This window comes from Loxodonta africana, chromosome 2 (genome assembly GCF_030014295.1).
Source record: "Loxodonta africana isolate mLoxAfr1 chromosome 2, mLoxAfr1.hap2, whole genome shotgun sequence".
Classification (NCBI taxonomy): domain Eukaryota; kingdom Metazoa; phylum Chordata; class Mammalia; order Proboscidea; family Elephantidae; genus Loxodonta; species Loxodonta africana.
In genome coordinates this window covers 185,676,987-185,699,252 of record NC_087343.1, presented here as the reverse complement: position 1 = coordinate 185,699,252, position 22,266 = coordinate 185,676,987, and the positions used below count along the sequence as shown (strand labels likewise).

The 22,266-nt window shown below is 44.8% G+C and overlaps 1 protein-coding gene across 5 annotated transcripts in view; it reads right to left on the bottom strand.

Annotated features, from left to right (window-relative positions):
* Positions 1 to 22,266, bottom strand: part of TENM2 (teneurin transmembrane protein 2) — a 1,060,479-nt gene that overhangs the window by 93,194 nt on the left and 945,019 nt on the right. For all 5 annotated transcript variants that reach the window (XM_010592330.3, XM_010592333.3, XM_003404644.4 and 2 more), the window contains one exon: positions 14,643 to 14,789. In XM_010592330.3, coding sequence (XP_010590632.1) covers positions 14,643 to 14,789 — 147 coding nt within the window. The remainder of the gene's footprint in view (positions 1 to 14,642; positions 14,790 to 22,266) is intronic.

Sequence of the window (22,266 nt, the reverse complement as noted above, 5' to 3'; positions counted from 1 at the left end):
GGTGGATTTGAACTGCTGATCTTTTGTTAACAGCCATAGCAGTTAATCACTGTGCCACCAGGGCTTGAGCATCCCTCAAAATGGCAAGTACTCTGCTAAGTCAGTGGCTCTTCAAGTGTCAGCATCATCTGGGCCCTTGTTAAGAATGCACATTTTTGGGCCCCACCCCAGACCTACTAACTCAGAAACTCCGCAGGTGGGGCCCAGGGAGCTGTGTATTAAGCCTCCCAGGTGATTCTGATGCTCACTGATATGTGAGAAATACTGGGCTCAGTGTTAAGTGTTTTGCATGTATTGACCCATCTATGCCTCACAGCATTGTGTGAACTAGAACTAACATTAACCCCATTTTACAGATGAGGAAACTGAGACTCAGAGAAGCAGAGTGAGTTGTTTAAGTTTATACTGTGAGTAAATGGAGGAGCTGGGACATGAACCCAGACCTCTCTGATCCCAAAGCCTCTTTACTACCCTTCTAGGCTGTCTCTTTCTTCCTCAGTGAAGAAATGCACACATACAATAGAACACACAAAGAATGCCAGACTTTCTTCTCTGCTGTCAGTGTGTATCTAGTAACAACTTAAGCAGATCTATCAGTCTTCAGTCTGAGGGAGAAGGCGTGGTTATACTTTTGGAGACTGAGGTGCTAAGTGGAGGGAGGCAAAAGCAAATACTTGGGGTAAATTGCACTCTGCCAAGCACGGCATGTAGGACTGGGCTCAGTCTCTTCCCGGCCCACATCCCCAGCCTCATCCCCCTCCACCCTTCACATGGACTCTCAGCTATAGCCCTACCAACCTTCTTAGAGCACCCCAAACATGCAGTGCTATTTCTTGCCTCTACACCTTTGCATTTGGGGTTCCCTTTGCCCACAATGCCTTTCCTTCTTTCCTTATTTAATTCCTCTGTATCTTTTAAAAGGAGCCCTGGTGGTGCAGTGGTTAAGTACTACTGGGTTGGTGGTACGAACCCAGCAGCCGCTCTGTGGGAGAAAAATGTGGCTGTTGGCTTCTGTAAAGGTTACACAGCCTTGGAAACCCTGTGGGGCAGTTCTATTCTGTACATGGGGTTGCTATGAGTTAGAATTGACTGGAAGGCAATGGGCATATCTTTTAAAATTCAAGCTTAATCTCCTTTCAAAGTCTTTGATGTCCCTCCTCTGGGCTACCATAGGCCCTTGGCTTACTTCTATCATAGACCCATAAACATACGGCATTGTAATGACTGGTTTTATGTCTATTTTACCTGCCACCAGACAGTGGATTCTTTGTGGACAGAGTCTGAGTCTTATTCGTTCACCCACTGTGGCATTTAGTAGAGGCCCAGTATACATTTGTTGAACGAATAAGTGATTTTTGTGGGGACTCTGTCCAGGAGGTTGGCTGGTTTGGGGAAAGGTGTTTATTACGATCGCCATCAATGATAAGAGGTCTGAGTGGAGCTGGGCCGAGGGTGAGGTGAGCCAGCACCCAGGGTATAAATTTTAAGGAGGTACTCATACTCAGGGTCGTGTAGGCCCGGGTGCCTGGGTGCCTCACTCAGCTCATCTTAGTCCAGGCCCTGGTCCGAGATAGATACTGGCTCATACAGAACAGTAATGGCAGACACCATTCTCCTGAGGGTGATTGGTCCCTTTTGGTGGCAGCGTGCCATGAAGGAATGTACACTGGATTTAGAGGCAGGGAAACAGTCCCAGATCCGCCTCTGAGCTGCTGGCCAGCCTTGAAGAAACCACTTCCCCTCTCTCTGCTGGGTAGCTACTGGGGGCTCTGTATTTGGGCCTTTGTGAGTCTGCCATTCCAGCACTTAGCCATTCCCACAAGTGAAAGAGGTAGCCCCAGAGTCCCAGGAAATTGTGGGGGCGGGGGTTACCAATGATGGCATACCTTGCAGACAGGAAAGGGAAGGGATTACCTTGGGAAGGTTCTGTCTTTGTTCTGAGTGGGGAGAACGGGAGGTATTGGACACTGTGGTCTGGGGGACGCCTTGCAGTTTTCTTTGATTCACACTTGGCCACACAGCACTGGCCCCTGTCCAATCCCCCAGAGCTCTTGGCTGAGAAGACGGAAAGTCAAAGAAAAGACCACAGGCCGTGGGCAGCTGCTCTTGCTGTGCCGCGGAGAACGCCTAGCTATTTAAAGGCCAACTGCTCTACTTTCCCCTGCTCAGCCCCCTGGCATTCCAGTGCATAAGCACTTTGTGGCAAAAATGCATTCCAAACCCAAATGTGGGGGGGAAAATGCTAACACCAATGCTATTTTTCAGGAGGCTGCAGAATTCACGTTTCTGAGGGGCTGAGGTTGTTAACCCTTACATGGCCAAATTATTTTTTTTTATACATGTCCCATTATGAAACTACTGGGACATATGAGGCCCAGTTAAGTTTTGTTCTTTTCGAGTTTCATGAGCTGACAGTGACTCACTCATAGTACGAGCTGCCATCTGATCACTGGAAAACACAAGTCCTACCTCCCTTCTTTGTGTCTCGAGGTTCTTGGGCTGCTAATGTCCCATCTTGGGATGCTAGTACCATCTGAAAGGGACATGTACAAGAAAATAATATGGCACAAAAGGGTTAGGATTTAACCGGGCCTGGTCCCTGGTAAGTACTCAATAAATGTTAGTTATTGACATTAGGGAGCCCTAGTGGTGAAGTGGAAACTCTGGTGGCGTAGTGGCTAAGTGCTATGGCTGCTAAACAAAGGGTCGGCAGTTTGAATCTGCCAGGCACTCCTTGGAAACTCTATGGGTAGTTCTACTCTGTCCTAAAGGGTCGCTATGAGTCGGAATAGACTTGACGGCAACGGGTTTTTTTTTGGGTAGTGGTGAAGTGGTTAGGAGCTCGGCTGCTAACAAAAAGGTCAGCAGTTCAGATCCACCAATTGCTCCTCAGAAATGCTATGGGGGCAGTTCTACTCTGTCCTTGGGCATTGTACAGTGTTTAGCAGCATTTCTGCCTCTATCTACTATACACCAGTAGCAATGCCTCTCCTCCAATTTTGACAACCCAAAATGTCCCTAGATGTTACCAAATAATCCCTGTGCTGATCACATAGATGCCCCTGGGAAGCAAAGTCACCCTGGTTGAGAACCACTGGTCTGGACTGAGGGGAGATTGTAGAAACAACAGAGCTAATATTGGCACCAGGGGCCTTGAACCTTTATCCAAACGCTAGTGACAAAAGCCAGCTTACTTGCTGCAGTTTCAAAAAGGACCTTGGTCAAGGCAAAAATCCTATGTAATTTAAACATTACCTCTTATAAAATCAATTGCCATCGAGTCAGTTTCAACTCATGGAGATCCCATGTGTTACTGCTTTGCCATCAGTTAAATCTGTGGCAAAGAGATTTAATTCCTTAAAATAAGTCCATAGAGATTTAAATTATTAAAAAATTTTTTCAGATAATGCATTTTAATAACAATTTTATGAATATCTGATTTGTCATCTAAGCAGGGAAAAATACAATCCCTTAAGAGACATTTAGTAATCATTTAAACTACTAAAGAACTGATTAGAAAACGAGTAAGACTGAAGGTGCCATGTTGGGTAAACTCATGCACTTTAAGCACATTTTTAGCTTTTTAAACAAATTCAGCGGTCAAATTAATTTACTGGGAACAGGTTTTCAATGGGAAAATTTTAGCGTTGAGGCAATTTTTCCTGAAGCCTCTTTACCAGTACAGGTTCTGTACCTTGTTCAAATGTTCTTCAGAAATATTTTCCAAATTTTATTGGTGTTTTAGAAGAATTGAGAAAATGGCCTCAGTGTTATAAAACAATATTTCATAGTGGTTAGCTAAAAGGCCTGTTGTAAATCTTAATCTTTTTGAGCCTCAGTGTTCTTATCTGTAAATGGAAATAATATAACGAGATAGACTCATTGATCTTGTATTACAGTGTGAAGAGGCAGACAACATACAAGAAAGATAGAAATGGGATAATTTCAGAATGGGGCATGTGCTGTAGAAGAAACACCAAAGGCTGGTGACGGCAGAGAGACAGAGGGGGATTTTGTAGGGCCGACACAGGCCTCTCTGAGGAGGTGGTGTTTGAGCCAAGAACTGAACGGCTAGAAGGAGCCAGTAGTGTCAAATACCTGGGTTAGAGCATTTCTGGCCCTGGTTCAGCAAAGGTCCCAGGGTGGGACTCAATTTAGCATGTATGAGGATCAGAAGGCTGGCCAGAGAGGATGGAGCCGAGGTGCTGGGGGGTGGTAGGAGGCCTACCCAAGAGGAAGCAGGGGGTGGCTCCTTTAAGCCAAGGTGAGACATTGATCCCTTTAAGGGCATGGCATGATCTGATCTATAATTTCAAGCATCCCTCTGGCTGCCATGTGGAAGAACAGAGAGCAACCGAGGCAGAAGCAGCCGAAGAGAGACCTGTTGGGAGGCTCTTTCAACATTGGTGGCTCAGTGGTAGATGCCTTGCCTTCCATGTGGGAGACCCACGTTTGATTCTCAATGCATCTCACGTGCAGCTGCCACCCATCTGTCCGTGGAGACCGGTATGTTGCTGAACAGATTTCAGCAGAGCTTCTAGACTAAAATGGACTACGAAGAAAGGCTTGGCAGTCCACTTCTGGAAATCAGCCAATGAAAACCCTATGGAACACAACATAGGTTGTGTCTGATCCACAACTGATCATGGGGACGGTGCAGGACCAGGCAGCATTTTGATCTGTTGAACATGGTGTTGCCAAGTGTCGGGGGCCAACTCAATGGCAGCTAACAAGAACAGGTGCGTACAAAGCTCAGTGCAGTGTTTAGTGTATGTAAGTTCTCACGAACCTTACTGATCATAATTTTTATATGTAATGGAGAATGGGTTGTATCCCTGCTTTTTAAAAAAATCTCTATATTATAAAGTAGCCCTGGTGACGCAGCGGTTAAGAGATTGGCTACTAACTAAAAGGTTGGCAGTTCTAATCCACCACCACTCCTTGGAAACCCTGTGGGGCAGTTCTACTCTGTCCTATAATGTCGCTATAAGTCAGAATCGACTTGATGGCAAGGGGTTTCTTTTTTTTTTTTTTGGTATATTAGAAAACTGAAACTCAACCATTAGTTTCCTAAACAGAAGATTCATGCATCAAAGATCTTATTTCAACTGGAAGATCCAGAACAGTTTCAGGCCCCTGCTGCCATGTGCTCCTTTAGGATTTCAGCTGGGGCTAGTTCTGCTTCCCTCCCAAAGAAGAGAGACTCAGCACCTGGCCAACTGGCAGTGACCTCAAGGCCAAGCTCTCCTTCTAAGCATTAGATATATTGCGTTCCTCTCTGGGAGCAGTCAGGGACTCTGTTTACGGATCCAGCTACGTTTGCCACGAGGTCTTTGGACTGCAACGGGAACACTCATCCAACCCAATTAATGGAGCAATGTTGCATTTCTAAGCTGTCCCCCACCCAACCAACCATCAATGTGATTTCCACACATTAATCAAGGCATTTACAATGGGCTCACCAAGTTTTATCTCTTATTGGATGAAGGAGCTAGACTATTTGGACTTGAGAAGCATAACTCTTCCAGGGTCCCTAAAGTCCCTGGCTTGGCTCTTCTAAATGCACAGACAAGGTGAGTTATTAATTAACAAGTGAGATAAATGCCGGAATAGCATCCCTGAATCATGTCAAACCAATTTGAATGGTTATGGGATGGAGAGGGAGGGGGAGGATGCAGTGGCGAGGGGTGAGTTTCCTCTGTTCCAAGTGCTTTGGACAGACTCCAGTGTTATTTCTCCTCATTTAGACCTGGCTGGAGTGCCTCGGCTGGCGGGCCCGGCGCTCAGGCCAGCATCCTCACATCTCTTAACTGAAGGCAACCTCCTCTGGAGCAAAACAAGGAATGAAGGCTTGCAGATGGAGGTGGGTTGGGAATACTGTCTGCAGTGAAGTCTGAGTGGAGTCTTTAATTTAGCAAGGGAAATGAAGATGCTACCAGTGAACCGAAGAGGTCCTACCAGAAGATGCTGATCACGCAGATGGCTTTGACGACTCTCCGGGGAGATAGGCTGAAGATGCTGGGCTTCAAATTGTGATGGGCTTTCACTCGTATCCTGCAGCCGACACCCATACGCCATGACAGTCACTTCTCTATGCTCCTACTGAGCTAAGGCATTCCACCCCACCACCGCTCACAGTTTGTAATAATAACCGTAACTTCTTTATACTTCTTATCTTTTCAGATGGAATGTGAGCTCTTTGTGGGAACATGTCATATTTGTCTTGGTATTTCCAAAGGCCTATTTTCAGCACCTAACGTTTTGTGGATCCTCAAAGAATGTTTGTTAAACCATGAATGAATAAACTAATGGGTGGATGGATGGATGAATTCACACCCTAACGACACGCAGTTAAAGGCTTTTTAAATTGTGAAACATCGGTCACCTCACGAACTAGGAATGAAGGGCACTTGTAAAGCACACAAGTTATTCACTCAGGAACTAAAAACGAAAAGGTGTTCATTTTTTACTTACTTTATCTTGAAGGAAAATTCTTTCCCCACTTCACTCCTCTCATGTCTTGGCGACTGCATGGCTATAGGTTTGGGGCCTAGGTACGATGCTATATCTGGTCTCTGACAATGGGCTGGGTCAGCTCAACCAGGGGAAACTATTATTTAAACAAGTTTTTCTCAAAATGCAATCTGCAGACCACTTGCATTGGAATCTTTTGGGGTGCTTGCTAAAAATGCATATTCCTGGGTTCCGCACCTGACTTAATCAGAATCTCAAAGGTGGGGGCCTAGAAATGAGAATTTTAAACACGTTCTCTAGTGGGATTTTGCAGTGCTGAAGATCGGCAAGCACTGGTTAAGACTTTGGTGGTTAGGTACAATGAGAAAATTACTGGTTGGGCTCCTTGATGATGGATTCACTCTTCAGTTCCATAAAATTACAACAACATTAGTACTGTTAACGTTAGCAGCAGCCAATATATGGGTATGCTCTAAGGACCAGGTGCCTTGTGAAATGTATTCCATGTATTTTCTCACTTAAAGTCATGACAGCTAATGGAGTTGGCATTTTCATGCCGATTTTACAGGAAATTGAGAATTTGCAAAGCAAAGCGACTTGTAGAGCTGGGACACAAAGGCTGACTCTTAGGCCCAGGCTCCTTCACCATTATGATGTTACAGTATCACCTATTCAAAAGCCAGGGAAATGACAGGAAAAGGAGCAAATCCAGGTCATATCAAAAGGCCTAGCTTTCCTTGCAAGCCACCATCCAAGGCACAACAATTGGTCTCTATTCACCTGGAACAACAGAGGAAGGAGAGTCAGGAATAGGAGGAGGATACAGAATGTGTGGTTAATTGCCTCCATGAACAACTGCCTCCTTTGTCATGAGACCAGAAGGAAATGGTTGGTGCCCAGCTGCCATTACTGAACACTTTGATCAAAGGTTCCATAGAAGAATCCTGATCAACAGGGGAAAAATGGAAAACAAAATTTCAAATTCTCATGGATTGTAGACTTTCTGGAGCTATAGGGTGGGTGAACCCCTGAAACTACTGCCCTGATATAATCTTTGAACCTTGAACCAAAAATATCCCCTGAAGTCTTCTTAAAGCTGAACAAAATTTAGCTTAACTAGCAAAAAATGTCTACCTTGAGCATTACAAGGAGCCCTGGTGGCACACTGGTTAAAGCAATTGACCGCTAACCAAAAGGTTGGCAGTTCAAAACCACCAGCTGCTCTGCTGGAGAACAATGTGACAGTCTGCTTCCACAGAGATTTACAGCCTTGGAAACCCTATGGGGTTCTCTATGAGTCAGAATCAACTTGACGGCAATGGGTTTGGTTTTTGGTTTGAGCATTATGCTCTTTTAAGAACTATCTATATAGGATCAAATTGACAACAGCAACTCGAAAGACTGGATGGGAACCTTAGGGGGCAGTGAGTTTATGTCTGTGAGAGAGGAGCAACTCAGAAAAGGAGGGTGAGAATGGTTGCACAACTCAAGGAATGTAGTCAATGTCACTAAATAGTACACATAGAAACTGTCAAATTGGTGCATGTTTTTGTGTCTATTCTCAACAACAACAAAATAAGTAAAATTTAAAAGAAAGAAAAAGCCTGGCTTTCAGTGCTATATGAAATAGAACAGAGGGGAAATAAATGTACTCCCCTAGTGTAGTAAGGAAGGATGGGATGTAATGGCCACTCCTGGACAAACTCAGATACCTCCTCTATCTCAAGACCAATGTGGTATGACTTTGCCTTCCCCATCTGCTCTATTACTGCTGCCCTAGGCTGGAGAGGTCCCTGGGTGGTACAGTTAACGTGCTCAACTGCTAACCATAAGGCTGGAGGTTCGAATCCACCCAGAGGCACATCAGAAGAAAGGCCTGGTGATCTACATACTTTGGAAAAATCAGCCACTGAAAACTCTATGGAGCACAATTCTACTCTGACACACACAGGTCAACCCAATGGCAACTGGTATAGAATATATCACGGGATAAACTCCATGGCAATACTAGGCTGGAAAGAGCATCTGATAGGATTTCAGGAGACCTTCAGACAGATTCACACTCTGGCTTGAAAGGACAGCAGTCAGGATTTTGTGGATGGAGACCTGAGACTCCTTCCTGACTGTAAGATCTAGGTGATGAGGGGTGTGAGGAGCCAAGACTGTATTTCCAGGCCAGACGGTCTAACAGTGCCTTCCCACCTTGTGGTTACCACTATTAGAGGAAATCTACACCCTTTCTCCTACCTCTGGCTGTGATGAACTAAATCTCACACCTCTGCCTTGGTGGTGATAATTAAATATTATCTGCCTGTCACTTGGCGCACATGTTGTGTGTATTCTCAGACTTTAATGAGCTGGTATTTGTCTTCTGTAAGCAAAAATATTTCTTTGAGTCTCTTCTTTTTCAAATTGGGGTGAGCAGTTCAAGTAAAGATCTCTTGCAATTAAAAAGACAGTCTGCTTGCTGGCACGTCTGTCTGAACAGTTTCCACTTCTTTGTAGGGGCAATGGCAGGTAAAGCTTCTGCCCTCAGAATCAGACATTGCTCCCTGAGGTTATGTTAGCAGTCACACAGCTGGGGGTGTTGGGAGACTTTGAAAGCGATAGGAGTAAGAAGGTAGGGAGCTAGAATAAATTGTTTTTGTGGGATATTCTAAAATAGTGTTTTGCAACAGGGTTTCTCATCTGAACATTGCAGAACACAAAACATTTCAGTGACAATTTTCTCAATTTTCCCTGTCGTTGTGTGCCATCGAATCGATTTCAACTCAGAGTGACCCTATTTGACAGAGTAGAACTGCCCCATAGGGTTTTGAAGGAGTGGTTGGTGGATTTGAACCACCAAACTTTTGGTTAGCAGCCTGAGCTCTTAACCAGTATGCCACCAGGGCTCCAATTCTCTCTAGGAAAGTACTTAGTACCATTCTAGATGCATAGGAGAGGGGTTAATCCATTACATACAAGAGATGTCTTTGGACAATGGTTCTCAAAGAGTAGTCCTAGATCAGCATCACCTGGGAATTGACTGTTGCTGGTTGCCATTGAGTCAGCTTCGACTCATGACGACCTTTTTATAACAGAACAAAATGTTGCCCAGACCTGCACCATCTTCATGATTGTTGGTATGTCTGAGTCCATTGTGGTGGCTCCTGTGTATTTTGAGTGCCTTCCAACGTACGGGGCTCATCTAGCACTGTACTGGACAATATTTTATTGTGATCCATAGGGTTTTCATAGGGTAATATTTGGAATATTGAATATACCGTGGACTGCTGGAAAAACAAACAAATTGGTTTTAGAAGAAATATAACGGGAATGCTTCTTAGAAGCAAGAATGGTAAGATTTCGTCTGCCTTACTTTGGATACATTATCAGGAAAGACCAATTGCTAGAAAAGCACATCTTGTTTGGTAAAGGGTCAATGAAAATGAGGGAAATTCTCAGTGAGTTGATTTGATACAATGGCCTCAACAATGGGCTGCAATATATAAAAGATCATGGAGATGGTAAAGACTGGGCCAAGCTTTGTCCTCTTATACTTAACATTGCCATGAGTTGGAGATGACTCAATGGTAACTAAAAACAACAATTTTTGGAAATAGATCACCAGGCCTTTCCTCCTACTCTGTCTTCATCTGGACTCTCCACTGAAACCCGTTCACCATAGGGAACCCTGCTGGTATTTGAAATACCAGTGGCGTAGCTCTCAGCGTCACAGCAACATGCAAGTTACCAGAGGATGACAAACTGACAGACGAGTGGTGGGGAAACTTACTAAAAAGACAGATTTGTGCATTCTACCCCAGACTTACTGAGCCAGAAACTCTGGGGGTTGGGCTCAACAATCTGTGTTTTCTGAAGTCCTCCAGGTCATTTTGCTGCAAGCCAAATTTTCAGAACCACCAGTAGCCCTAAAGCACCAGGGCTTCATTGTCTCATGGAGGAACCCATATTGAAAAGGGCAGTTAAGGGCTTCAAATATCTATATATCTATATTTGTCTGTGTATCAGTTTAAGATTAAAATATATATATACATATCACTTTAAATTGAACTTTTTATTTTTAAGTATAGTGTTCCTAGATGGAAAAATGATTTGCCTTTTCCAGCCCACTTCGGAAGAGCACTCTATTATTTTCCCCATTCATGAGATGTATAAGAAACGTGTTCATGGCAGCTGCTCCCTGGGCCTTCATTCATGTTTCGCCTGGCTGCCTCCTCCGTCCCACAGCCAGGTTTACAAACCCACACGGCCGTCTCGGAGAATTCACAAAGCCGGGCAGAGCCTAGGGCAGAACTCCCACCACCACCGAAAAACCAAACCCAAAAGTGATCTAATTAGTGTGCTGCAGGCAGGGGCAGATTATCCAATAAGCAAGGTAAGCACGGGCTTACTTGTGCTTACTTACTAATCTGTAGTGAACAATTTCACAATGATTAGTAAGTAAGCCTGTGTTTACCTCGCTTACTGGGTTATCTGCCCCTGTCAGGGATTGTGAAATTGAAAAGAGGCTTTGATTCTGTAGGTAGGTGCTGTGGGGTCAGCAGAGATAGACGCCAGCCATACCTAGAAACAGAATCTTCGATGTGGTGAAAAAATGTGAAATTGTTCACTACATATGATCTGGTAAGCAAGGTAAGCACTGTGCTTACCTTGCCTATTCGGTAACGCGCCCCTGGCTGCACGACTGGATCTGGAGTTGATGAGAAGTCACTTTAATATTTATCAATAAACAGCAAAGTGCTTAGCACACCTCTAGGGAAGTAATTAACCATAAAAAGAACACTCTGCAAGGAGGAATCTCCTCCAAAAAAAGAACTCAGTTAATTGAGAACCGCTTACGCCAGGTGAGAGAGAATCCGTGTCTACCCCTCTCACCTGACATAAGCAACTCTGAATTCACTGGGAGTTTCTTTTTATAAACACTGTGTGGAGCCTCTTTTTCTTTGTGGTTAATTACTTCCTTGGGAGGTTCACTTTAACAGTTCCCATAACAAGGCCATTATTGTCTTTTGCGTAATCACTGCCTCATTTGCTTTTGTGCCCTGCCTTTCTGACGCTTTGCCCCATTGCCAGGAGGGACCCAGCATTGTGCCTGCGCGGCAGTCATTAGGCCCAGAGTCCCTGCAGTGCCTGCCAGGCCTTCTGCAGCTCCACCACTTCAGGAATTTGCTTTCTGGCTAGTGGGAACTGGAATCAGGGTTGGGACTGCTGGAGAGGGGCGTGGTGGCACAGGGCACATTCCAGAGACTGGGTCCCTTGGAGTGCCCTGCCTCCCTGTGTGCAGCATTCCAGCAATTTGCTACGCATTCAGCTGCTGACACTAGGAATGGAGAAGGGAGCCAGGACAGGGGCTCCTCTCTGTAAGAGAAGAATGTGATCTGTAAGCAAACATTGTGCTCAGTGGAGCCACCAGGGACCCAAAGCAGAAACAGCGAGCCTTACCAGGAAAAGTAGGCTGATTTTGACTCTCTGTCTATAACAGATGCATTATATAGTTATGCCGCACCTCATTCAAAAATGAATTAAAGTGGTTTCTATTTTGGTTCTGTTTCAGGAAAGAGAAAATGAATGAATGGGAGCGCTGCAAACTACATTAGGTCTCGACTTTTTGAATGTCTACTCCTACTGATTTAGGCACATTTGTTTACTTATATGGAGCCCTGGTGGCGCAGTGGTTAACAGCTCGGCTGCTAGCCAAAAGGTAGCCAGTTTGAATCCACCAGCTGCTCTCTGGAAACCCCATGGGGCAGTTCTACTTTCTCCTGTAGGGTTGCTATGAATAGGAATCAACTCAACGGCAGCGGGTTTGGTTTTGGCTTTTGGGTTACTTATACATTACGTAAATGTACAACTGCAATAATTGATTGTGAACATTGCAAAACAGAGAAATAGAAGAGGATGAAGAAAAATGAAAGGAATGTCTAGTTCTTTCGTCCGTCACCTTGATGGACTGCAGCCCACTTTGGACCCCACTGAAGCCTACTGGCTGGGGCTGGTAGGGAGTGACTGGCTCTGACTTGGTCTCTACTATTCTAAGAGCCTAGTGAGTGTTTCTTGACATGCTCGGGCGCGAAGCGAATGGTCTGAGGTTCCAGTTCACCCAGAGGCACTTTGGAGGAAAGGCCTGGCAATCTAATTCTGGAAAATCCGCCACTGAAAACTCTATGGAGCGCAGTTCTACTCTGACACACATGAGGTCACCAGGAGTCAGAATCACCTCCACGGCAACGGATTAGCACAATGTCTGGCACACAGCAAGTGCTATACACAGTTGTTTTTTAATCAAATAATTACAGACTCATAGGTTCTCTTATACCCTGAAGTAACTTCTGCAGTCCTGATTAGTTATTAAAGGGGTAGTTCACACATCTTTACTGATATTTGTGGAACATCACATGATATTCTTAGGAAATCAAGAGGCCCATGTGCTAATGCAACTCCATGTGGCCCCAGAAAGCTTAGCGCTACATCAGGAAGTTACACGGGAAATTCAGCTCAGACATTTAGAATAGGAAGGGCTAACTTTTTTCTGTAAAGGACCAGATATTAATATTTTAGGCTTTGTGGGCCATATGGGAGTAGCTCTGGTAGTGAAGTGGTTAAGCACTCAGCTGCTAACAGAGAGGTTGAAGGTTTAAACCCACAAGCCACTCCGTGGGAGAAAGATGTAGCAGTCTGCTTGGGTAAACATTTCAGCCTTGGAAACCCCATGGGGCAGTTCTACTCTGTCCTATAGGGTTGCTATGAGTTAGAATCCACTTGACGGCTACGGGTTTGGTTTCGTTTGGTGTGGGCCATATGGTCTCTGCTGTGACTACTGTATTTTTTGTGCCCATGTAAATAATGCGCCCACACATATAACGTGCATAGTGTGCCTAGGACAATAACGCATCGGGAGGTTGCCTGGTTGTCAAAAAATATGTAATGCGCATGTTATTTGTGTAAAAATACAGTAGTCGCCTGTGCCATTGTAGGTGAAATCAGCCATAAACAAAACATAAATTAATGGGTGTGGCTGAGTTCTAAGACAACTTTATTTATGGACACTCAAATTTGAATTTTATGTAATTTTCACTTGTCACAAAGTCTTATTCTTTAGATTGTTTTTTTCCCCAACCAACAAAAATGGAAGAACCACTGTTAGCTTGAGGTGCCAGTGGGCTGCAGTTGGCCACAGGGCATAGTTTGGTGACCACTGATTTAGCAAAGGCTCTGTCTCGGTCCCCATTTTACTAGTGGTGGTTGTATTATTTTTGCAAAGTTACTTAACACTTCCTAGGCCTCAGTTGAAGGTGCCCTGGTGCCACAGTGGTTAAGCACTTGGCTGCTAACTGAAAGGTCAGCGGTTTGAACCCACCAGCCGTTTTGCAGGAGAAAGATGTAGCAGTCTGCATTTGTAAAGATTTATGGCCTTGAAAACCCTATGGGGCAGATCTACTCTGTCCTACAGGGTCGTTATGAGTCAGAATTGACTCAGTGGAAGGGGGTTTTTGATAGGCTTCAGTTATGCAGTCCCTGCATGGTGCTAACGGTTAATGCACTGGCTTGCTAATTGAAAGGTTGGAGGTTCAAGTCCACCCAGAGGTGCTTCGAAAGAAAAGCCTAGCAATCTACTTCTAAAAAATCAGCTACTGAAAACCCCATGGAGCACAGCTCTACCCTGACACACAGGGGGTCACCAAGAGTCGGGAACTGACTCAACAGCAACTGGTCGGTTGGTAGGTCTCAGTTTCCTCATCTCAGAGGCTGTAAAGTAACTTCTCAAAGGGCTGTAAGGAGGAAGGGATGGATTGTTTATGGAGTCTTTACACGGTGTGAGGCACATATTGTCATCATCATCACTGATTGTTTGTAACTCCTAACCTGAAAAGGTCTGGCAGGAACAGTCACCCTGAAGGCAGAGCCAGGGCCCTGTCACCCTTGTGTAGTGTTGTGTACTTGACAGTTCAAAGCCAGCATTAAACCCCGGTGCCTCCAGCCCCCATCTCCAGGAGCCCCACGGGCCCAATGACATCCATCCTCTGAATTTGCTGCAAAGGAAATGTTACAACAACATCTGACAATAGTATAGGGGAAGTCTTTCAGGAGAAAAATGATTCATGACGAAAGTATAGACAGCCCTCTGTTCTTGAGGGGCTGGGAATTAGAAGACGCTTGCTCACCTCCCTCGTTATCCTTGTTATCAGCACAGGAGGTTTCCATGGCAACGTTGCATCCAGGCCCTCTCCAGCCGGTCTGGCAGACACACTGCCAGCTGTTCTGACCCAGTGTGCATCTCCCGTTGCCGCTGCACAAATCGGGGCAGCCATCTGGTTGGAGAAATGGAAAGGATGAGAAGAAGGGACGTGAGGCCGGGCTGGGGACGCAGGGGAGCCATGCAGAGGGGGAGCAAGGCCGCAGGGCAGCCACTGGGCCAGCTGCAGAGTGGGGCTCGTGCCTGCCTTTGAGAGAGTCAGGGAGCAGGCAAGGCATGCAGCTGCAAGACGCAGTAAGGTCACAGATGCAGGGGATGCCCAATGACACTGACCTGTATGGAGGAGTCTGAGGTAACTTTCTCAACGTGGGGAGTTCAGTGCACATCCCAGAAAACTAGACCAGCTCTGTGCTTACAATGTGATGAGCTAGGCTGTTATTTTTAGCCAGTGGCTACTAAAAATAATAAATCTTTCTCTCCCTTTCTTTTCCTCTCTCTTTTTCTTCCTCTCTCTCCCTCCCTCCCTCTCTTTCTTTCAGAGATGTCCTCTGCAGAAGAGAGAAAATTCCCTATCAGTCTGGGGCAGAGATAAAGTACGCTCAAGTTTCAGGAATTTTAAACATATAGTTACATATCATTACCATGCACCTCTCATACTTGAGAAATGGTCAGTTGTGCGGGGCTGTTTTCATACTCTTGTGACATTTAGTTTTAAGGGCACTATAAAATGTTGGCCACTTATCATTGAACCTATTTATGATATGATTTAAAAATACCACACAATCCGAAGGCTGCGGGAGGAGTGGGTACTGAGTGCCCTGAACTGGGAAAAGATAGAAGAGTGTACAGTGTGTGGGGGCAGAGTCGTGGGGGGATGGGTAATTCTCACTTTATGGGTTCCTTTTCTTGTTCCTTTTTTTTGGGGGGGGGGGTGGTGAAATCAGCAGCCTACATAATTCCCTAATTTTTCAGCACTGAAAGAGCTGCAGCCATCACTCTCCTGACTGGAACTTGGGCAAAGGATGCCGAGTGAGGGAGAGAGAAAGAGGGGCCATTAAAGAGAAATGGGAGTCCCGAGTGGAGCAAATGGTTAACTGCTCAGCTGCTAACTGAAAGATTGGCTGTTCGAACCCACCCAGAGGGTCGCTATGAGTCAGAATCCAATTGACAGCAATGAGTTTTTTTACAGATGCCTCAGAAAAAGACCTGGTGATCTACTTTTGAAAAATCAGCCATTAAAAATCCTGTGGAGCACAGTTCTACCCTGACACACGTGGGGGCGCCATGAGTCGTAGGGGACGCCATGGCATCTGGTTAAAGACAGAAGGGAAAAGCCTCATCAGCAGAGTCCATGTCACCCTTTATCAGATGTAGAGAGAAGCACAGAGTTGGTAGGCTGTGGCCACACTCACAAAACTTACTGGCCAGAATTCTTATTTTATGTTTACTTTTTTCTTCATTTAAAGGCTTTATTAAGGCATAATTTACATACTATAAAATTCACCTGTTTTAAGTGTACAATGCAATGACTTCTAGCAAATTTACAGAGTTGTGCAATCTAGGTTTTTTTTTTTCTTGATTTAAATGCACCCCAATGACCATTAATTTAATTATCTGCAGAAAGCCACTTCCCTCACTATCTCTATCTCTAATTCTGCCTTTACCTCTGGCACCGTCTCTATCTCCACCTCTTTCTATGTCTATTTTTAGACCACACAAAGGGAAGGGTGGATCGGGCCACGGCAGAGGCATGAGGAGCTTTGGAATGATGGAGGGAATTGATTTGAAACCTTCCTGGCCCAAATCTTCTGAATCAAAGGTATGCACTTTCCCATATTTTTCTCTCCAGCACTCCTGAGGCCTTCTAGCATCTTTCCTCTTTTCTCTCCAGTACCCCTTATGCAGGGCTTTGAACCGGTTCGAACCACGTCCTTCCAGTTCGAACCCCTGCTGACAATTTGCATGTCCACCCCAGATGTACTAATTCAGAACCTACATTTTAACAAGATCCCCTGTAAACTGTAAGAATTACCCAGAGGGTCCTGTTAATATGTAGATTTTTATTCAGTGTATCTGAGGTGAATACGGAAATTCTCAGCAGGGGGTCCAACCGGAATGAACCGGTTCAAAGCCCTGCCCTTATGAAAATGCCAATAAACCTAATTTGTGCATGTGGCCATGGTGGGAATTTAAAGGACTACTCGCAAAAAGAAAAGTCTCAAGGGTCTGCAGTTGAGATTCACTTCTTTAAGAAGGGGAGTTTCACATCTCAACGCTTATCCCAGAAGTGGTCTCCATTAGGATCTGAGGGAACAGGATAAGCAATAGAGGAGAAAGTCTATAAGATGCAGTCTCTGTAGGAAGCTGAGTGGTCTTGAGAGGGGAAACAAGGAGATTGTTACTAGGGAATTCATTTTCTCTTTTTGCACAACCAGCCTCTAAATTCCAGATGCAAATGAAGCTGCAGTGTTTGTACACCTCGTGTGCGTCTCCACAACTACCGTTCTCATCAATCCCGGGCTCACATTTCCATTCCTTTCCTTACCAATGAGGTGCCCGTGGCCTTGCTTGGAAAACCAATGATGTATCCTTTGCTTATACTGTGAGAGAGTGCTCAGAGGGGAAGTCATCCCCAGTTTCAGAGAAATGCCACAAATATTTCTGTAGGAGCAAAATGAAACTCAGTAGGCAAAACCCAAGGGACATTTCACAGGTTCTCAAGGAAAAGAAAATATCTCCAACCTCTAGTCACCTCCAGCTTTACAATTTCTACCAGTAGAGTTTTGGGGGATGGATCACAGACAATATCCTAAATGACAGACCGTCCAACATTTGCTCAGCAAGGCATCTATTATGCGTGCTTTGTTATTTAGCTACTTTGAGGCTTCATGTTTGAGTAAAATCATGCCCGGAGTCTCAGCAGAAACCTCATTGTGCAGGAAACCCACGTCCATGACATAAAATTTAAATTTGCAAAGAACACGCGCATATCTGTCAGAGAACCGCACTCAAGATATGTATGTTCTTAGATGGAATGAGCCTTTTTTTCCCTTTTCTCTTGATTTTTTTTTTTTTTTTTCACCCTGACCAACTGAAGTGAGATAAACAGACCACAGTAGCGGGTTTTCTCCACATCGTATGAGGAAGATGAAAACACGAACAGTGGGAAGCTGGCAAATCTCTGAGAAGTTTCAGGGCAGCTGGGAATTAATGGACAGGACTTTGCTTTAAGCTTGAAGAGAAGAAAGCGGCCTTGGTAGGTGCGTGGTGTTGCTAGGCAACCCCAAGCTACCCCCAGCACAGGTTCATTCTGCTGGTGGCCTTCCTAGGAGGTGTTTGTAAAGTGCAAAGCCAGCTTCTGCTTAAGGAAAAACAAAACGTGGGAAGTAATTAGTCTGGAGGGCAAATGGGTATCAGGTGGTGGCTTTTCTTTGGAGAGGATCCTATAACTGAAGTTGGATTGAGCTTATGGACTCACATTTGGGGACCCAAGAGGTCTCCTATAAGGAGTCTTCTGTATTTCAGGCTAGCACTGCTGACTTCCTGGAGTGCCTGCCTCCAAGACCACCAATATAAAATGCCTAAAAGGCACACTGGTTTGGTCCTTTGTTTATGCAGTTTGAGTGCCAGCTGCCTGGAGGCTTCGTCTTGTATCACGATCCTGGACCAGTGATTTTCAACTGGGGCAATTCTGTTCCCCCTGTGCTCCCAGAGAGGGAGCCCTGGTGGTGCAGAGGTTAAGTGCTGTCAGTGGTTCGAAACCACCAGCCACTCTGTGGGAGAAAGACGTAGCAGTCTGCTTACTTAAAGATTTATAGCCTTGGAAACCCTATGTGGCAGTTCTACTCTGTCCTACAGAGTTGCTGTAAGTCAGAATCGACTCGACAGCAATGCATTTGGTTTTGGTGTTTGGTGCTCCCAGGAGTGCCTGGGTGGTACAAACGATCAGTGCTAGGCTGCTAACCAGAAGACTGGAAGTGTCCACCCAGAGGTACCTCAGAAGAAAGGCCTGGGGATCTATTCTGAAAGATCAGCCATTGAAAGCCCTATGAACACAGTTTTCCTCAGAAACCTACAGGGTCACCATGAGCAGAACTGACTAGATGGCAACTGGTTTTTGGTGTCTCCCAGGGACATCCGACAATGCCTGGAGACATTTCGTTATTACAACTTGGGCAGAGAGTTTTACTGACATCTAGTAGGTAGAGGGGGGCCTTGGTGGTGCAGTGGTTAAAAGCTATGGCTGCTAACCCAAAGGTCTGCAGTTTGAATCCACCAGCTGCTCTTTAGTAACTCTATGGGGGCTGTTCTACTCTGACCTACAGGGTCACTGTGCGTCAGAATCGACTCGATGGCGACAGGTTTTTTTGGTTTAGTGGGTAGAGAAAGGAGCCTCGGTAGCGAAGTGGTTAAATCAATTGACTGCTAACCAAAAGGTTGGCACTTTGAAACCACCATCATTTCCATGCGAGAAAGATGTGGCAGTCTGCTTCCATAGAGATTTGCAGTCTTGGAAAACTTATGTGGTCGCTCTGAGTCGGAATCGACTCGATGGCAGTGGGTTTTTTGATATAGTAGGTAGAGGCCAGGGATACTGTTCTACATCCTACAATAAGGAGGACAGCCTTACACAACAAAGATTTATCCAACCCAAAAGGTCCATAGTGCTGAGGACCTGAAACCCTGCCCCAGACTTAAAGCTCCATGAGATCTGAACCTTTGTTGTTCACTGTTGGATCCTAGCTCCTGGCCCAAGGTCAGGCACATAATAGGTGCTTGGATGAATGACTGGCAGTCAGGAGGTGTGATATTATTTCAGTCTGGTCCTTAACTTATAACTTTTCTGAGAGTCACGACAAGACAGTGGAGACTTCCCTCTCAAAGCCCAGAAGTCCTCTTCCCAGGAGAAATTTGAAGGGCATTGGTGATATCTTAGGCTGGTTATGACAGACTTCCAGCCAATAGAAAGCTGATGCAACAATTTAGGGATTAGAAAACAAAACAAAAACACATTCTTATATTCCAATGGCTCCCAAAACCTCAACTCTAGTTCTCTCTTCTGAGCTCCAAACTGGGCCTCCAACTTGCATTTCAACACCTCCATTTGTTTACTCGTAAGCATCTAAAACTCCACATGTCCGAATCATAACTCAGCCTCTTCACCCTGCACTCCAAACCCTGGTCCCTTGATCGAGGAATGGCTCCTCCATGCGCCTCCTTGCCCAAGACTGAAACTTTTCAGTGATTCTTAAATACTCTCCCCTCTCCCACCACTTCTCTGATCGCTTGTACCTATCAATGACCAAGTCCTGACTATATTTCCCCTTAAATATAAGAAGTCTTCTTTGTCCTTCCTCCTATCACTCCAGTCTGCCCTCCACTCTTCACCTCTACTGTTGCTATATTAATCCAAGCCATCCTCATCTCTGGCCTTAACTCTTGTAATAGTCTCCTAACTGGTCTCCCTGCTGCCAGTTTTGCTCCATCATCTATTCCATCTGTTTTAGACACTGTGTATAACCCTTCAATAGCTTTCCATCGACCTCAGGGTAAAGTCTGAAGTCCTCAACCTGGCTTATAGGATTTACCTGAACTGGCTTCCATGTCGTCAGCCAATCTCAATACCACTTCAGGTCAGGTGAAGCCATTCAGTCTTTACCCAATGTTTTTCCTTTCCCTTTCTTCATTGCCTAACTTCAATCCACCCTTCAGATCACCACTTAGAAGTCCCCTTCTCTAGAAAGTCTACCAGAGTCCCCAAGATCAGAGTAGCTTTTATCCTTTATCCTTTCCTTATTATGATACTTACCACACATATCTCACAACTTTCTAGTACCACCTCAATGCCTGCTAGCTTGTGTAGCAGCCCTTCCTTAAGACATTTGAATCTCACTGCCAGGAAATGGTTGTGATAAATGTGCACATCATCACTAACTACAATTTGAATGCTGTCTCCAAGAATTGTGCGGTGTACAGCTGAACAGCTGCCCTGGGCACACCTGTTATGTTGTAAACCTGTTGGGGCAGGGATCCTATCTTGTTCACTCTTGGTTGGCCAATATTCAATAAATAGTTGGGGAATGAATGAAAGAATAACACCTGACTGGAATCAACTTTTCCAAGGCCTTTGGCAGTGTGGAATTGCAATCATTTCTAAGACTTTTCTATACATTGAATTCCAACCACTGAACATAAAAAAAAAAAAAAAAGTCTGTCAACATAGTTACCAGGTAGATAGGCTTTTTTGCCTTAAAAAAAAATTAGGCATGAGCAAAATAATGTCTACAGCACAGTAAAAAGGGAGCATAAATGCAGTTGAAGAAAGCTATAATTACCATAAAAGGCTTTTCTAAAAAAAATCAAGAAATGTTCTGCCATGTGCGGCAATTTAGAGGTAGAAAGAAGTGGCTAATATCACATAAAGGGTTTGGAGAAAGAAATGGGATTTTTACATTCAAAATCAAGCACACCTTAGGAAAGCATAGAGGATGACACCCTGCCGAGATGGAGGTGCAAACAGATGACAAAGGAAGCTAGAGAAGTGAGGTGTCTCTGCTTGGTCCAAGGGGCCATTAAGCAACCTGGACTAAACCTGTGTCCAAAGTCTTTCCTGAATGGGGAGAAAACTTGTACCTGGTTTGGAGTCAGGATTGAAATCTAGATCTGTCTCTTTCTGTCTGTTGAGCCTTGGACTGCTAGATTCATCTTTAAAAGCCTCAGCCTGTTTGTCTGTAGGATGATATATTTTACTTATTAACTTTATTTATTGTCCCTCTCAGTAGAATATAGCTCCATGAAGGCAGGGTTTGTATCTCTTTTCTTCATTGGTATATCCTCAGTGTTTAGAAGAACACCTGGCACATAATGACCAACCAGTTGCCAACAAATTTATTCTGACTCATGGTGACCTCATGGGTGTCGGAGTAGAACTGTGCTCCACAGGGTTTTTAATGGCTAATTTTTCTGTTGTAGGTTGCCGGGTCTTTCTTCCGAGGTGACTCTGAAATGGATTGGAACCAACTTTTCAAGCAGCAGCCAAGTAAATTAACGGTTTGGATCACCCAGGAACTCAACACATAATAAACACTCAATAAATGTTTGTTGAATGAATAAATTAATGAGGATGTCGATAATACCTACTTTATGCAGATGCCCGAGGTATTGAAAGAAATGATAAAGGTGAAGACTGTAGCACAGAGTTGGCACATTGTAGGTGCACAATAGATAGTAGTGTTGTTATAATTATTATAATAATTATTATTACAAATATTATAATTAGTAGGAGGTATTCTCTTAAGATAGCCTGAAGTGTAATGAGGCATTTCTCTTTGCCTCATTCCCAGATCAAGAAAAACGCCATACAGGTGTGTGGCCTTCAGAGAGAAGCACTGTTTTAGGATGAAGTCCTAACCCTCTAGAAGGGCCTACAGGCCCTGCATTGTCTGGCTTCGCAGTGTCTCCCTTCTCATCTCATGTCACCTCTGCCTCCCCTCTGTGGGTTTCAGCCACCTTGCCCTGCTTTCAATTCTAGAACATGGCCTGGCTCCTCCTTCTGGGCCTCCACAGACCCCTCTCCCTCCCTGCCCTCACTT